The following is a 15,639-nucleotide window of genomic DNA, read 5'->3' on the forward strand; positions in this document are numbered from 1 at the left end:
CTGGTTTTAGTCCTTCGGTTAAAAAACAGGAAAAAGTGGGAAAAGTCAGAGAGTTGTCTTTATCAGCATTTGGTAGTCTAATCATATTTAAAGACAGAGTCAAAAGCATCCAGCAAGGAAAACCAGAGCCACGGTTAGGCTCTGTCCTCCTCAATTCCCAAAGCATATTCCAAATTCCACTAACATTAACAACAGTTTTGCATCTCCTATCTTAGGGAAGATTTATTGAGGGGACAAGGATGACACACTAACGCTGGGGCTATGGGTACAATGCCAGTGAGGATGAGTCTAACAGGAGACAGACAACATGGGGCATCCTTCAAATCTTCTTGTTGAAAAGACCACAAATAAAAACCAAATGCGTGACAGAACAGTGATTAATGACCTCAAGTAAAATATTTTTCTAAGTTACAAAATTGTGTTTGAAATCAGTTTGAAATCCAGTGTTTGAAAACAGAAAAACCTGTGGGAGAAGAGGTTACATTCCAACAGTTAAGAGTAAATATGAAAAGAAGGTAAATTATTACTCTCTTATCTTGGTTACTAGAGCAAAGATGAAAATAAGGACCAGTGCTTTGATAAGATCTGCTCTTTAGAAAAGTCAGATAAATATTCTAGTGGCAGCTGGGTTAAAAATACAGACCCCAAGGGTCACCTTCTGCCCTCGGCTGTAGATCTGCAACCCATTTCACCAAGTTCTGCCAAACGCAGATTGTGGCCTTCCGACTTGAACATATAGGTAGTTCCCATCTGTTTGCAAATAATTCTCCAGCTACGTATACAGCAGCAATCTACAAAAACCTCAGAATGTGTGCTTGTAAAAAAGAATAAAAGGAAAAAAAAAAAGAGAGACAGGTATAGCCATGATTAGGATCTCTAATTTTCAGCAGAAACAAAAAAAAAATCAACAAGCAAAACTAAAGAAACTAAAGATATTTCAAATCCCTGAAGTGACCCCATACTCTCTCTTAATGCTTAACAGCACAGCTCACCTTGCAATATACTTCACGTTAACATCTAAAGCGCGAACAAGTAGGAAGTGCAGCACACCCTATTATTACAGCACGTAGGGTAAGATCCTGACCCCATTTGAAACCATGTTGAAACTCTCGCTAGAAGTTCAAGAGATGCCAATATTTGAAATCTGATTGCTACAGACCTCTCCTTTTCAAATTCTTGTAAAAGACGACATTTTGGAAACCATTGTGCAGGTTTCTGCTGCTGCCTCTCCCCGTTTACTGAGAGAGGTTGGCTGAACTGGACTTTGGCGATGAGAGACGTGAGAAGAAATAAAAGGAGGAAGTGTCAGGACAATTGAATAGATTTCCTTCTTTGCACAGCTCCAAGTCCCACAGTCAGCATTAATTCAGAAAACAAAACAAGCCCGAACAGATTCAAGATTCTCATACCTGTATGATGTGAAACAGGGCAAACAACACCCAAGACTGAAGTAATGTTTTGAAATTAAACAGCCTTGAGCAGTTAGCAGGAGATATGATGAGAATTTTATAGTGTTTTAATACTAGTGGATCTGTTCTATGGTATGTGCTGATCAATAACACACTGCTTCCGAACTGCGCTATCCGTTCTTTCGCATTACAGGAGTTTTAAGACGTTGCCTGAAAATAAAAAGTATCAGCGTAACATACAAATAGGATTTCATCTGTAGCCATGACAACACAGCCTTTCCAGAATGACACTAACCCAATGAACATCTGCCAATCAATTTAAGAAGGGTTGTTTTTTTTCCTGGCTTATTAATAAAAAAAAAAGTTGGAAAGCAATAAACATTACATTGGCTTTAGCAAGAGGAAACATTCAATGGCTCCTGTTGTAAAAGTGAGTGTAGTGCTCTTGACAGAAACCAGTGTATTCAGTCATCTGAAGATGCACGTGGCCATGGCCAATGCCTTCTTTTCCCCCTCCACCCCTAAGTCCCCCAACAAAGCAAGAAAGATTAGTTTCTTCTTCCACCCCACCCCAGATTTTCTCCCATAGTTTGACTACAGTAATCCTTAAAACAGGTAGAAAGCTGACGCATTCTCTTCAGTTGATGTCTCCAACTTCTTCATTCTTGGCTCAAGTTTTATTCATTAATATTAGTCATCAGTTATTAAGAAAAAGATAGTTTCTAAGTGTTTGTTGTTTGTTTGTTTTTTAACTGAAGTTAATCGGATATCATAGTCTGGTTATATGTGCTGAACTGCAGCTGTCAGTTATTCCTTTTTCTTGAATTCTTGGTTGCCGTAGCTGGAGCCTTTTTCTATTTCAGTTACTCCTATCAGTCTACGAACTCCAAAGGAAGCTTTAAAATATAACAGAGAAATGGGAGACATATTAAAACCAGTTCAAGGATTTAAGAAATTACATGTAAACACACAAGCAGAACCAACATGAGTTAACCCAGTCCTAAAGACAGTAGTGACTACAGACCAAGAGTGCACCCTTATAAGGCTGCCCATGGATCATAGGTTAGATGTCACTAAAAGAGGAGGACAATACAGATTTTAAAACTTAATCAATGCTTCTATGTTGATTAACAGGACAGGCAGTACACACACTGAAGCCTTTCCCTCCCCCGCTTTTTTGTTTGTTTTGAGGGATGTGGGAAGGTTGGGGGTTTTTGTATTTTTTGTTTGGTTGGTTTTGTGTTGTGCTTTTTAACCCACAGACAAGGTGTACAGTAAAAGCATGTTCTCCTTCAGACACCATTATAATGGTCTGCAAGACTCAATTGCTATTGATTGCTATAGATATTGCCTAAAAAAAGAAGGCAGAACTGCCTGGATTAAAACTTTTGAAATAATAAAAATGTTATAAAATATAAAGACTACAGAGTGAGCTTCAAGTACTCTTCTGCAAGCCCCACTCATAGTAATTAATAGACAGAACTTAGTGGAAGGAATGGATGCTGTTACATGTCACTCTGGGCTTAGCATCTTCTCTACTTTGATTACCTGCTCCAACAAGTCCCAGGAATGCAAGGATAAGGAGAGGTGATCCACTTGCAAAGACTCCAAAGCCAAATGTGAAGAGAGGAGAGAGGAGAACTGTGGCCCAAAAAAGAAAGTTTAGGAGAGTCCATGGTCTCCTAGGAGGTTTAAACTGCTGGCCAGGAAATACGCCTTCCTGATTATACATCTCTTGCAAAGCATCCTGCGAGAAAGAGAACATAGAAGAGAATATGATCATCACGTTTGCACCAAACAATCCAAGACTAATCAACTCCAGGCCATCGTCAAGTACACCACCTGTTGTAAATACCCATCAAGAGTCCACAGCAACCATTTCCATCTATTGTCATTTATATGCACATTTCTGTTGATCGCCAAGACTACCATATTAGCCCTTCGAAGGGAATCTGGGCCACCATCAGAAACTGAAACCATATCAGCCTCTCCATGACCAAATACCTTCATGTCTTCTCTTAGTTGCTTAAGAACTCAGGCCACTGTCAGGCCACAGGCCAATTCAGGCACTACTTGCCTCTTTGCTGCATGCTTTTTCTCCCTGTTTTTACTTCCAGAAAGGTCAGCATGATCTAGCAAAGCACAGCAGAAAAATGCTGTGTATTCAGCCAGAAGAGGAAGGCCAAGCACAAGCTGACCAGCAGAGACAGCGGTGTGTTGGCCATAACCCCAAGACTTCAGCAGAGCAGCTGCATTCTGAGCTGAGCCTGCAGGGAGATGCAACCACCAAACACATCACTCAAAGGGGCAGCATGCCCACAGTCTTCCCCCAGTTTGCAAGAACGCTCTGTAAGGTTTCCAAGCCATCACCAAGGATGTCTCAAGCCTGGCCGTTTCTTATTTCTCCTCACTTAGGCTGTTTTTCTTTTAGCTTCCCTTCGGAAGGGCTGAGAAGCCTAAGGCGATCCTTGCCAATAGCACAGCCTTTTGAGGACGTACCCTCTGCGCGGGAAGAGCACTTAATGGATTCTGGTTACAACATACTGCTACCACTGTAAGATCAATATAGAAAATATCCACATGTACAAGTAATAGCTCCCCTGCGACCCCTCACACCACAGTTTAACGGAGGTACAGACAAGACCAGCAGGGAACCCCAAGCCCTCCATCTGCAAGCACGGCAGAGCGTTTTGCCCAAGGAATGGCACGAAGCAGAGCCAATGCTCTGGGCTGCATCTGCTTTGCTCTGCATTGACCATTTGTGACAAAGCAGGAACCAAGCAGAGAAAGATCAACCCTGTAACGTACACCTTAATGGCTGCTCCTCCAGCCAGGCAATGTCAGGAGGAATTCTCACATCTAAGAGCCTTTTCACAAAGGAATTACACGATGGCATGTCCCTGATAGCAAGAAGGTGGGATTCAGTGATCCCAATTGTTTTGTTGAGGTTTGTTTTGTTTTAAGATCTCCAATTCATATTACACTAACTGACCCACAAGCTAGCTTGATACACCTGCTAATGGAAGGTAGGGGGAGAAGATTATGATAGCTACTCCTCTTTGCAAGATAACTTTTTTCTCCTTAATTGAATTAGAGCTTCACTATTCAAACAAATTAGGTTAAAATGAAACTCAGAACAATCTGCTGCCTACCTACAGGCTAGGCGTAAGCTTGGAAATGCTGCAGCACATGTCATCACAGCAGAAGAAAGCCCAAGATATTTAAAGTTTCTGTGTTCCTCCGTTTTCCCACAAAGACAGGCAAAACAAAAATCAAGATACACATTTCAAATTCAACAACCCACCAACTAGGGTTGGGAAACATTAATTACAGTTCTCCTCCTCCCTGCAGAACTGTTAAATCTCTGGTCAAGAAATTAACCATCTAAGGTAAAACAAAACAAAACCCCACAAAAACCCCCAAACAACAACAAAAAAACAACCAGAAAAGACAGGAAGAAAAGCTTTGAGCCATTTGAAGGCATGCTGGCCTTGTGCTACATCGGTCCCTGGCAGCAGATCCCCTGGACTGTCTGTACCATGTCACACCACTGCAGAGGTATTACCAAAGGCAGAAGGAAAATGACAGTGAAAGAAACAGGAAAGCAAAGGACAATTGCAGCTAAGAGCTGGGACTGGCTGTCCCTGACATGCAGTTATCACTCTTCCTGAGTGCCTAAAAACACCCACAGGGAAAATGGAGCTTTTAGAAATGTATGACAGAGACTCAAGAGCTGAAGATGATAAAGAGACGGTGCATTGCTATTAGTATTTCACAGCTCAGGCATATCTCTTGGTCCCATTGTGCTTCCTGGCAATTTGAGACCTGCTCACTAGCCAGCCCTATGCAGCCAAGGGGCTCTTCTGTACCGCTCCTTCCATCAGTTTGACGGATGGCTGCCAAATTATACATACTCTTTCCATCTCTTCTCTTCATCCAGCAGAAGACTGTGCATTACTCAGTGCCTTTATACAGTACCCCGTGAAAGCCTCAAAAGACAGAAAGGAAAGCAAAGCTGTTTACCTTTTCCTGGTAAAGCTTATGAAGCCAGTTTGCAGCTTCCTTCTCATCTTGAGGAATATCTTCCAGAGGAAATCTCCTAGTTTAGTAAAGGCATTAAAAAAGGAGAAGAAAAAAAGAATTAAGGGAAAAAGTCCAGGTACTTGACTTCAGACCCCTACTAGGGAAGATGTTCCATTCAGTGAATGGCATAAGATACAGGTAATATCCCTGATGGCAGGGGTCATAAATGCAGAGAACTGGGACTTAAATAACACCCAATCCTTCACCTAAAAAACTCAGATTTTTAAGACAAAATAAATTGTACAAGCTCCTATCAATTTCAGAGCACATGAGTAAAACAAACATTTCCCACTCAAACACTGTTCTTCCTTCAACCAGAACCACCACCGGTTGATTCCCAGTGAACTCAGACTGAAGCACCCAGACCTGGGAAAAGACAGGCAAGTGGCAAACCCCAGGATAAGTGTTTGTTACATTTTCTTGTGAAAACCCCATTTTGGAAGGAATGAGAAGGGTGGTTAAAAATTTACTTTGTACCAACTCTAAAGGAAAACACCATCTTCTACAGCAATTGCACTTCTCTCTCCTTGTCTCTACAGCCCTACAGATTGAGGCACTCAGTTTTAGGTGCATACAAAAATTACACCCAGCTCCAGGTACTGACCTAACCTCACTGAGAACAGGCACCTTTTAAGAGCCTCAGAATCACAGAATCACAGAATCTCAGGAATTGGAAGGGACCTCAAAAGATCATCCAGTCCAACTCCCCTGCCAGAGCAGGATCACCTAGACTAGGTTGCAGAGGAACACGTCCAGGTTGGCCTTGAATGTCTCCAGAGAAGGAGACTCCACAACCTCTCTGGGCGGCCTGGTCCAGTGCTCTGTAACCCTCACAGTAAAAAAGTTTTTCCTCATGTTCAGATTGAACCTCCTATGCTCCAGCTTGCTCCCATTGCCCCTTGTCCTGTCATTGGACATCAGAGAGAAGAGCCTGGCTCCTTCCTCCTAAAGCCTCTTTCTACTGGTGAAGAGCCAACCATTTTCCTGCATTCTTTTATTTTCCAAAATAGGCCCTTAACATGCTCACTAATGTATCGTCTCCTTGCTCAGTGGCACACACATCTCAGTCCTGGGTCAATTCAGAAAGAAGATGCTCAGTTTGTAGAGGGCAGGCACACACCTGACCCTCAGCTTGAGCGTATTTTGGCCACACTTGGACTGTATTAGTGCTCTCTTACAGCAGGGCAGTAAGAACAAAAGGGTGATCTCTGAGAGGGCTCTAGACACAGTGATCCCAGATACAACTCATTTGCTGCTCTTCAACTGGGGAATATATTGCCGCAGCACAAACTAAAGCCTTTGAGTCTGCCGCAGCAGAGGGAAGACACTAACACATTTCTAATGATTTCTGCATCCCATAAATGAACAGAACACCAGATTTTACAGATTTATTTTCGTTAACTGTAACAGGAGGCTCAATTAATATAAATAATGCTCAACAAAAGCTCAGCAAAAAGTCATTTGCTGAAAGCTGTCTGGTAAAGTTGTCACTGAATTGCTAGCACCACTAGAGGGTACTCACAGCAATAACATTTAGCTGATTGTTTTCTCTGGAGCCAGTTAGGAGAAAGAATGGAGCCTCTGCAGAGAGCTAAGCTCCTTACCTCTGCACAGGTAACTGCACACGCATATAGCAAGAACAAGAGCTTATGTGCTTCCTTTCTCTGAGCTAAGTTAAGTCTGCTCGCACATTAAGGACATGTTCAATTTTTGTAGAAAAGCATCTTGAGAGTGTTGATTCGGTCCACAAACATGTTTTAGATCAGAATTATCTGAACGTAGTCATTAGTTTCTTTAATAAAGTACAATTAATAATTTTACCTGGCAACATCATCCTTAATGGAATTTTACAAACCCAAACCTCTTCTAATAACTAATGAAAACTGTTTCTCTTCTTTCCACCCACTGCCTCATCAATAAATAAAACCAACGTGCATCTCCGTCAGCAAGCTGTAGGATATTTAGCTGAATGCAGCTGCTCTTCAATGTATAACTATACAGATGTACATGCATGCATGTGTACCCTAGCTCTAGCTAGACATGCTAATACAGCTGCCATCAGCATGGACTTACAGGTGGTAACCGCCTGGCCAGCTGTTTTGCCAGCTGGTAACTTGTCTGCTCCCTCTCCTCATCACAAACATGCCTGGGAAGTGTAAATAGTCAAAATGAAACACTTGCAAGCAAGTGACCCGATCTCTCTCCTGATCACTTCCACAGCCTTCTTTCAGGCCAAAATGTTGTGGAACATGTGTCCTTCCCTTCCCATGAGGGCTGCAGCACTCTGCCTCCCCTGGGCTATAGCATTTCTTCCCCAAAACTGTTGCTGCTCTACCTCCACATAATGGATAATCAGTGTGATACCCTACCATGTCTTTCGCCCTTGGAGGCTCTGGCAAGACACATCTGCCTTCATTAGAAGGACAATGAATAGAGCCAGTGCCATGCATCTGCAACGCAGACCCAAAGCCAGAGGGGAAAGGCGTGAGGGGGAAGTACTAAGGCTTTTAAAAATTTTTTTTCCTTTCTTTCTTTTAAAAGCCAAACATCAACCTCATCACCAGGATGTGGCAATGTTTTCCGAAGTGTGGGTGAAGTCCCCAGAGAAGCAGAGGTGAATTGTCTAAAGAACTGTAGGAAGAACAACCAGGCTGTTTGTCAGGTCGACATAAAAGAGAAAAGAAGAAATTCAACAGGAAAAGGCTGGTAGTTGTTACGGTGACAAGCGTAACATAACAAGGAGGGAAAAAAGAGAAAGCACGTCTCTACGTGTGCATGTGTGCACGTGTGTACATGCTGCATGGAGTTGGGTGCTAGCAGTTACTCCTTCAGGCAAAGAAGGAATGAGGAATGTACCACCCTCATTCATACAGCATCTGAATTTCAGCATTATTTAACTTCTAATCTGTTAATCAAACCACCTGAGAGAAGGAGAGAAACTGGCACAGTAAGGAGCTTTACATCATTTACTACAAGAAACTACTCATGTTGGACAGGCTATTTATACTACACATTTGCTCGCAGGGGACTGGGAAGGGGGGAGAATGGTTGGTTTTCTGTTCCCAGAAAAGAAAGGAAAAATGTGAACCAGTCCCCTCACTGCACAAGACTTCGGGAAACCCTGTAAGGACAACAAGGTCATACCCAGGCTTAAAAAGTCTGCCCAGTGCTCTCTGATTTGCTGGATAGTATCATGGGATCTCACACATGAAAGTGAACTAAAGCAGGGGGGAAATGGAGAGGTCTTTGTAGCCTACAGAGGAGCTTGAAGGACAAAGAAAAGGAGGCTACAGCAAAGGACATTACCCAGTAAAATCTGAATACACTCAGACATGCCAAAGCATACCTCTTAGGGCTCACCTCCACCATTACATGCTCACCTTACACACATATCTGCTTCATATTTCTTTCCATAAAGGATTCCTAATAAAGACGGGTTCTTGTTTCCTCTGAAATTTAGTGTTACATCATACACTGCTGAAACTGTTGCAAAAAAGAAAACGTGGCCATTATAGCAGCAATTCTAGCAACCACCTCGCCAACATCCTTGCATTAGACAGCAACAGGGCGTAGTGCAAGCTTTGCATTAATGATGTCAGGTAGCAGAGTCCTTCATTACTTTGTGTTTTATATGTTGTATTTATCTGTATCAGCCACCTGCTAATGCCATCTATGTAGCATACATGTTACCAAAACGCAAGATGACTTAATGAACTAAGCAACAATGACATACATGAAAAGTTTATTATTTTCTAAGACTGGTATCTGAGAGTTATGTGGCACAAATTAAAGGTTGGCTGAATGCTTATTACTGCCAACTCACTAATGGTTAATGATGTAATGAACAAAAGAGTATACTAGACTGTGCTACACAGAGTATACGACACAACACACTGCAATTAACACAAAGCACAAAGAGCAGCTTCCTGGTACCTGTTCCCCTGAGACACTGGACAGCAGTGGTGAAGCCTTTGGTTCTGGGCAACAGGTGGTATTTCAGTTTAGGCAACCCCTTGGATTCAGCTACCTCCATACTGATACGATGCTTGGTCTCTGTGAAACGAGTTCCTTCACAGTACAGGAGAAACTAGAGCAACGAGACAAAAGGCAAAACAAGGCCATCTTGTGATCACAAGAAACCACACAGAATACTGAAAACCTGTGTACAGTCAACAATACATTCATGCATGCACACACGCTTCAGCTGCCTGATTTGATCATCAAGTATTAGGCAAAAGCACCACCTCACAACTCATTTACAACACGCTGTATTTAAATTTAACAACACTGGTACCAAATTTAAGGCAATAAAAGTCTAAGTGGTTAAACCAGAAACACATACTAAAAAAAAAAAATCCCTAAAACCTTGTGCTGACTAGAGATAGACTAATCTACAAATCAGAAAAAGCAACCCAAATATCAGTACATGACGACTTTAGGAAGAAACCATTAATCACCAGCTACCTCATTTAAAATTTCTACTGTACAACCAGAGTTACTCATCTGAAGACAGACTTATTCGTCTGAAAGCTTTTCTGATTTTTTTGCTTGTTTGTTTTGGTTTGAGCTTTTTGCATTTCTATCAGTTGTGTTTATAAAAAGTAGTGCCTTTCCCTAAAACCTCTACCTTGTTCATCTTGTAAGGCATGAATCTGACTGTGGTACCCCAAGTAACTATTGAAGACTTAAATCCTCCCATACTGACTTCAAATCAGCACAAAACATTGATCTGTCCTTCTCCAGCCTCTCTATTGCCTCTGCTCTACTTGAGAAAGAGACCAGAAGCAATGAAAAGCCAAAAGAAGACAAATAAAGCCCTGGGGTGAACGCTTGCTTATCCCAGGCCTTTTTGAAAGGTGGACATAATTCCCATTGCACCAGCAGTGGAAATACTGCTGCATTTAAAATGCACAAACCTCTGCACTCCAGGCAAGCAATGGAGGGGAGGAGGACAGGTTGCTACTGCTCTCTCACAGCAGTATCCTGCAATGCTGCAACATCTCAATTCAGAAGAGACTTGTTGAGTGCACTGCTGTACATCTGCCAGTACTGTGGTTGCTTGACTTATTCTCTGTAGAGTATCCACATACTGGGCACCACAAAAGGCAAGTTAATTTAATGAATGAGTTAAAACCACAAAGCCACAGACAGAAGAGTTAGACCTGCCAGAGCACAGTGAGAGAACAGGAACTGGTCTTGCAATCTTCATTTGGCCCTTCAGGACACATTCATCATGAAAACCTGACTAACCACCACCAAGTGGTGGGGACAGCACAAGGTACATTGCAATCTCAACCCCAGTCTGCAATGCAAGCCCTTCCCTGTATGCTAAATTCTCACCTTCTACTCAACAGGGCAGTGATGCTACTGGACCAAATCTGCAAGTGAGGCATAGACTGTGCTGCAGCGCATGTGTGAGAAAGACCACACAAAGGAAAGCTGCGTAGGCAGCCTTCACTGTGGCCTTTAGAACGCACAAAAATTAGAAAAATTGATTCACTCAAGTCAATTTTAATCATGATCTAAATTACCAAGCAGGAAGTCTTGATTTAAATAATCAATGTTAACCACGTTTCGCATTTATATTTTCTAGTTTATTTTCCCTTGAGGCTAGTCTTTGGTTTTCGATTGTAGAATCATTAAAATGTATAGATTTGCAACTAAAGTACAGTCTTCAGATTTTTTAATTGGTAGGGTTCTTTTTTTTTTATGTCCTTCAACACTCATCAGGAGGATATATTAAGTGTAGCTTGTACCTGTATATTCAAGCAATTAAGTAGTTTAAAATACATTCTCCAGATTCTTATTATTCTATATCTTTGTAATGATACAAAAATCACAAATGATGTATTCACAACATACTAGTTAAGGCTATTTCATTATTCAATTTAACAAACTGTACTGGATAATACTGAAAAAATCACTTAAGATGCATAAAAAGCCTCTTAAATTATGAGCCAAATGACTGTAAGTTACACATGCTGCTATAAAAGCAAACCAGTAAATTAATCAAAATGTTTGCATTCAACACTAAAAGAAGGTTAATAGTTGATTATACCATTGTGTTGCTGCAGTAAAATCTAACAACGTTGCACATAATGAAACATAGATGTTTCATCCTTGACTTCAAGTAATGCCAAAATAAAAAGGAAAAGCGTAACTGCAAAAGCAGATGTAAGCTTGCCATATGTTCTCATAGAGACTTCTTGGGAAACCCGTAATTTCACAGATCAATGAATGTACTAACAAGAACTTTCTATCAAGATCCATGGCCTGTGTATCCAAATTCAGTCACTTCTTCAGAAAAGACTTTATTGTTTATGTGTCTTTTTAGTTTACCTCAAAAAATGTAGCTTAAGGTTATATAGATTTAGTAGTCAAATAAGAGGTGTTATTAAAAAAAAAAAAAGATAAAAGTTCAAACAAAATTAGCAAATATTATACAATCCTGGCTTATAAATTATCGCTAAGCTTCTAATCATCTATGCAAGCTTCTGAACTGTTTCCCAAATGACTTCACTTACCAACAGGCAAACAGAGCAACACTTTCCCTGCATATCCCAAAAGAACTCTTGAAACAGAGTGCAGGTTTTCCTTGACAACACTTGAAGAAACTAGCAGGCAGACCTTCTGATCTGTAAGGCTCCAGCACCACATGAGTGCCTCTGTCCCCATTTCACTTCTAGTGATCAGTACTAGAGGAGGAACCCGGCACTTACCCACATATATTCAGGATAATCAGCCAAACGTTTCAACCCTTCAATAACCGTATCTCTGTCTTCTTCCCATTTCCGTTTGCAGAAAACAATCTCGAGGAAGTACCACGTCCAGCCGATTAGTGGCACGTACAGCAGCTCTCTCTTAGCAAGAACTTTGGAACTCTTGGAGGAAAACAAAAAACAATCCAATGATTTGTACAGTGAGATCAAAGACATTAAAAGTTAAGGTGACAAAGAGCTGATGGAGTTATATCTAGAAACTCAAATGCAAATGGGTTGTGCATGGGTTTTAAATAGACCTATCATTCTCCAGGTGAAGAGAAAGCTCACGGCCCCACATACCCCGAGCACTCCGAAGCGCTCTGTCATGGTCCAGCCGCACAAGAAGTCGATTTCAAAGTTGTGATTCAAGATGATGATGACGTGTTCTTTCCCAAAGGTGTTCACCGTGGCCTCGTCTGAGAACAAGGTGCACTCTGTGCCTGACCACCATTCCAGCAGCATTACCAACTCTAGCAAACATGATGAAGACAGAGAGGAGTTAGGGGTGCCGCTTACAAGAAGCATTTAGCATTTTGTCTCCAGCCCCATCCAGTGCCTCTTCTGACTGCCAACAACATTGTCACCTTCTCAATCCAGCCCAGTTGAGATGAAATGAGAGCTTAGACAGGTATAGACCAAATAACATCACCATTCTTAAAGCAATATTTAGGGCCCTAGATACAAGCATTATGGATAAATTATCAAGATTTTAACAGTGGGCATTCTATTATGAATGTGAAATTTCATGATCGCTGGGAAAAACAAAACAAAACAAAACTTTGTGCCTGAAAATAGACAGTCAAGCCGCTGATTGCTCCACTAAATGAGTACAGTTTTTCCCAGGTGGAATACAAATTATGCAGAGATGCAGCCTAATGCTTTTACTCAACATGAAACAAGCTTTATGGAGGTAAACAGACCAATAAAGGGCTTTTAAAGGGATATAGTGCCATAGATCTTCTGCAACAGATTTTAACATTAGAACACATGACTTCAATCGTTCTGCAGTACGGTCATCAACACAGAGTCAGAAGCACCAGAGAATTGAGCTAATTTATCATAATACCCAGGCAAATCCAGGAATGGCAAACAGTGCCTTTCTTTTACTGCAAAACAAAGAAAAAGTGTTTTCTCTTCTGTTTTCTCCAGCTTTTCAGTATCACAGTGTCTCTTTTACTCCACTCTCAACATTTCTTCATTACCCACTCTTCTTGTTTTTCACCTCCTCTTTTAAAATCTTAAAAAAAGCTCTTCTACTTCAATTCAGCAAGCAATGAATGTAGTTGCAATTTCCCTCATTTCAGTACAATGAGGCAGATGGAAGGCATTACTTGTACCATGGGACAACTATAAAAAGTATGAGAATAGTTGACTCTCTCAGTAGGAAGATCTGCTTCCATGCAAACTGTAGTCATTGGTGTTTTCTCATTTTAATGAGATATGGATGCAATCAACATTTGGTTGCACGAATAAGGCAGTTAAAAAGTCCAACTTTTCCCACATTACTATGACAAACTTGCAGGGACAAAACTGGAAGGTGCTTCCTCAGTTCTTTACATCAGGTTCTGCCATGGGTTATTTCATCTATCTATCAAGAGGCTCTGGTTTTGCAAAACAGAGCAGCATCTTCCTGCAAAAGGGCTTCTGATCACAAGGGATTCAGTGGGATCATGACAGGGTAATCTACCCATAGTACTAAGTAAGAGTGAGTCCAATTTTACACCACATCAGAGAGAAGGCAAACATAATATGTACGTGAATGATAGGGGAAAAAGTAATCCTGGTCCGCTGAAGACACAGAGTTTCTCTAGCACTAGTTTTATTCACTTGTATTCCCTGTGTGACCACTTATCCACCAGGTTATTCCCTTCTATCGTTTCCAAGAGTCACTCATTTGGAGACATGATAAAGTTACGCAACTTGCTGATCAAGAGAGCGTAACCTTGGTCAACTGGAAATGTAGTAAAGATAGAATAATAGTTTAAACCAACTAGAGGTTTCCATCATTGTTTTCCAGCTTTGTCTCCTTGAATGGTATGGTCACTTACCTTTCTTGCTGTGGTTATCCTGGTTCAGTAAAAATGGAAAGAGGACAAGAGTGTCCTCAGTTGAGAGCTATGCTCTTCCAAGCAGGTGGCCAGGAGAATGGAGTAATGGTACCAAACAGAGTGCTACTACAAGCAATTTTCCCTTTCCACTGCTGCCTATGTACTAAGGAGGAACATCTCCAGTACCCGCTACAGTTGCTGAATGTTATTATAAAAATAATAAAAAACCTGCAGAGGCATGTGTGGATGGTTTTCTGCAGAGCATTTCTTGTACCATTCACTCTAAAATAATGGAAGAAGCTTTGCCAAGAGATTTGCCAGCGTTCATACCGAGAGTGGAGGGCTGATGAGCCAGAGAATTCATACAAGGAAACAGATTGTCCTTTGCAAGTGTACTGATAAATGATGTAATTATAATGGGGAGTGGGCTCATTTCCTTTCTTTTGCTGTGTGGGTTACAGCTGTTTTGTGTGGCACCAATCCTGCCAATGCTATAGCAAGCCTATCTCTTTGAACAACGGGACAATCATGTTTGTGCTGCTTGGGATACTTCCTGTGGAGGACAAACACCACCTTGCTACACCAAACCTCCTCCCCCACACCAAAGCAGATGAGCTTACAGCCCCACAAGACACTCAGAAACAAAGCAACCAAAAGGCACAGTGCACCTCAGTATCAAGTACTAACATCTGAGAGATTATTTGCGCAAGTGGACTAAGCCAAAGGCACGAGTCATCTGAAAGGAGCTGATGTAGGAGAGCTTGAAGCACCAACTACCCGCCATGAATCACATGTGCTGCAAAGGATTAACATTGAGGCCAGAGCACAACCGATGTTTATTCCCCAAAACATCTGCCATGAACACTGGATAGAGTCCATCTCCTTCCCCCTCTGAAGCTGTGCTTTGCCTATTTGAGAACAGACACAGTAGAAATAGAGCCTGGTCTTCAGTGGGCTGGAGTACACAGCCAGATACAGGATCACCTCTGTAGGTACTCCTGGACACGGATCCTCTGCCAGACGGGCAGAGCAGCTCCTGCTACAGACACAGACAGCTCTGACACAAACACAGCCTAAAACTAAACAGCTTGGAGTAAGCGGGAAAAACCTCAGCATCCGGAACAGGACACCAGCCTACAGGTTCACTACCAAAAGGCTTCCCATAATGAAGTATGTTTCATTATGAATGGCAACATTTGAACTGCTGCATTTACACGGCTTGCTTCATTCGTTATAAATCACAATTGAAGTGCATATTCTGTCAGCTCTTCCATTACAGGCCATCAGCACTCTGCAAGCCCGTATAACATTTACATTAATTTTCATAGTCTAATTTCC

The 15,639-nt window shown here is 41.6% G+C and overlaps 1 protein-coding gene across 1 annotated transcript in view; it reads right to left on the bottom strand.

The window, feature by feature from the left end:
• Positions 1 to 1,519: 1,519 nt before the first annotated feature.
• Positions 1,520 to 15,639, bottom strand: part of AGPAT3 (1-acylglycerol-3-phosphate O-acyltransferase 3) — a 49,015-nt gene continuing 34,895 nt past the window's right edge. Inside the window, exons 3-9 of the mRNA XM_010189542.1 lie at positions 12,554 to 12,723; positions 12,212 to 12,373; positions 9,426 to 9,579; positions 8,873 to 8,975; positions 5,433 to 5,508; positions 2,958 to 3,156; positions 1,520 to 2,305 (exon numbers count right to left, since the gene is read on the bottom strand). Of these exons, the coding sequence (XP_010187844.1) occupies positions 2,217 to 2,305; positions 2,958 to 3,156; positions 5,433 to 5,508; positions 8,873 to 8,975; positions 9,426 to 9,579; positions 12,212 to 12,373; positions 12,554 to 12,723 (953 nt within the window). The 3' untranslated portion in view covers positions 1,520 to 2,216. The remainder of the gene's footprint in view (positions 2,306 to 2,957; positions 3,157 to 5,432; positions 5,509 to 8,872; positions 8,976 to 9,425; positions 9,580 to 12,211; positions 12,374 to 12,553; positions 12,724 to 15,639) is intronic.

The sequence above is a fragment of the Mesitornis unicolor genome, unplaced genomic scaffold (assembly GCF_000695765.1).
Source record: "Mesitornis unicolor isolate BGI_N332 unplaced genomic scaffold, ASM69576v1 scaffold9330, whole genome shotgun sequence".
Taxonomy (NCBI): Eukaryota; Metazoa; Chordata; class Aves; order Mesitornithiformes; family Mesitornithidae; genus Mesitornis; species Mesitornis unicolor.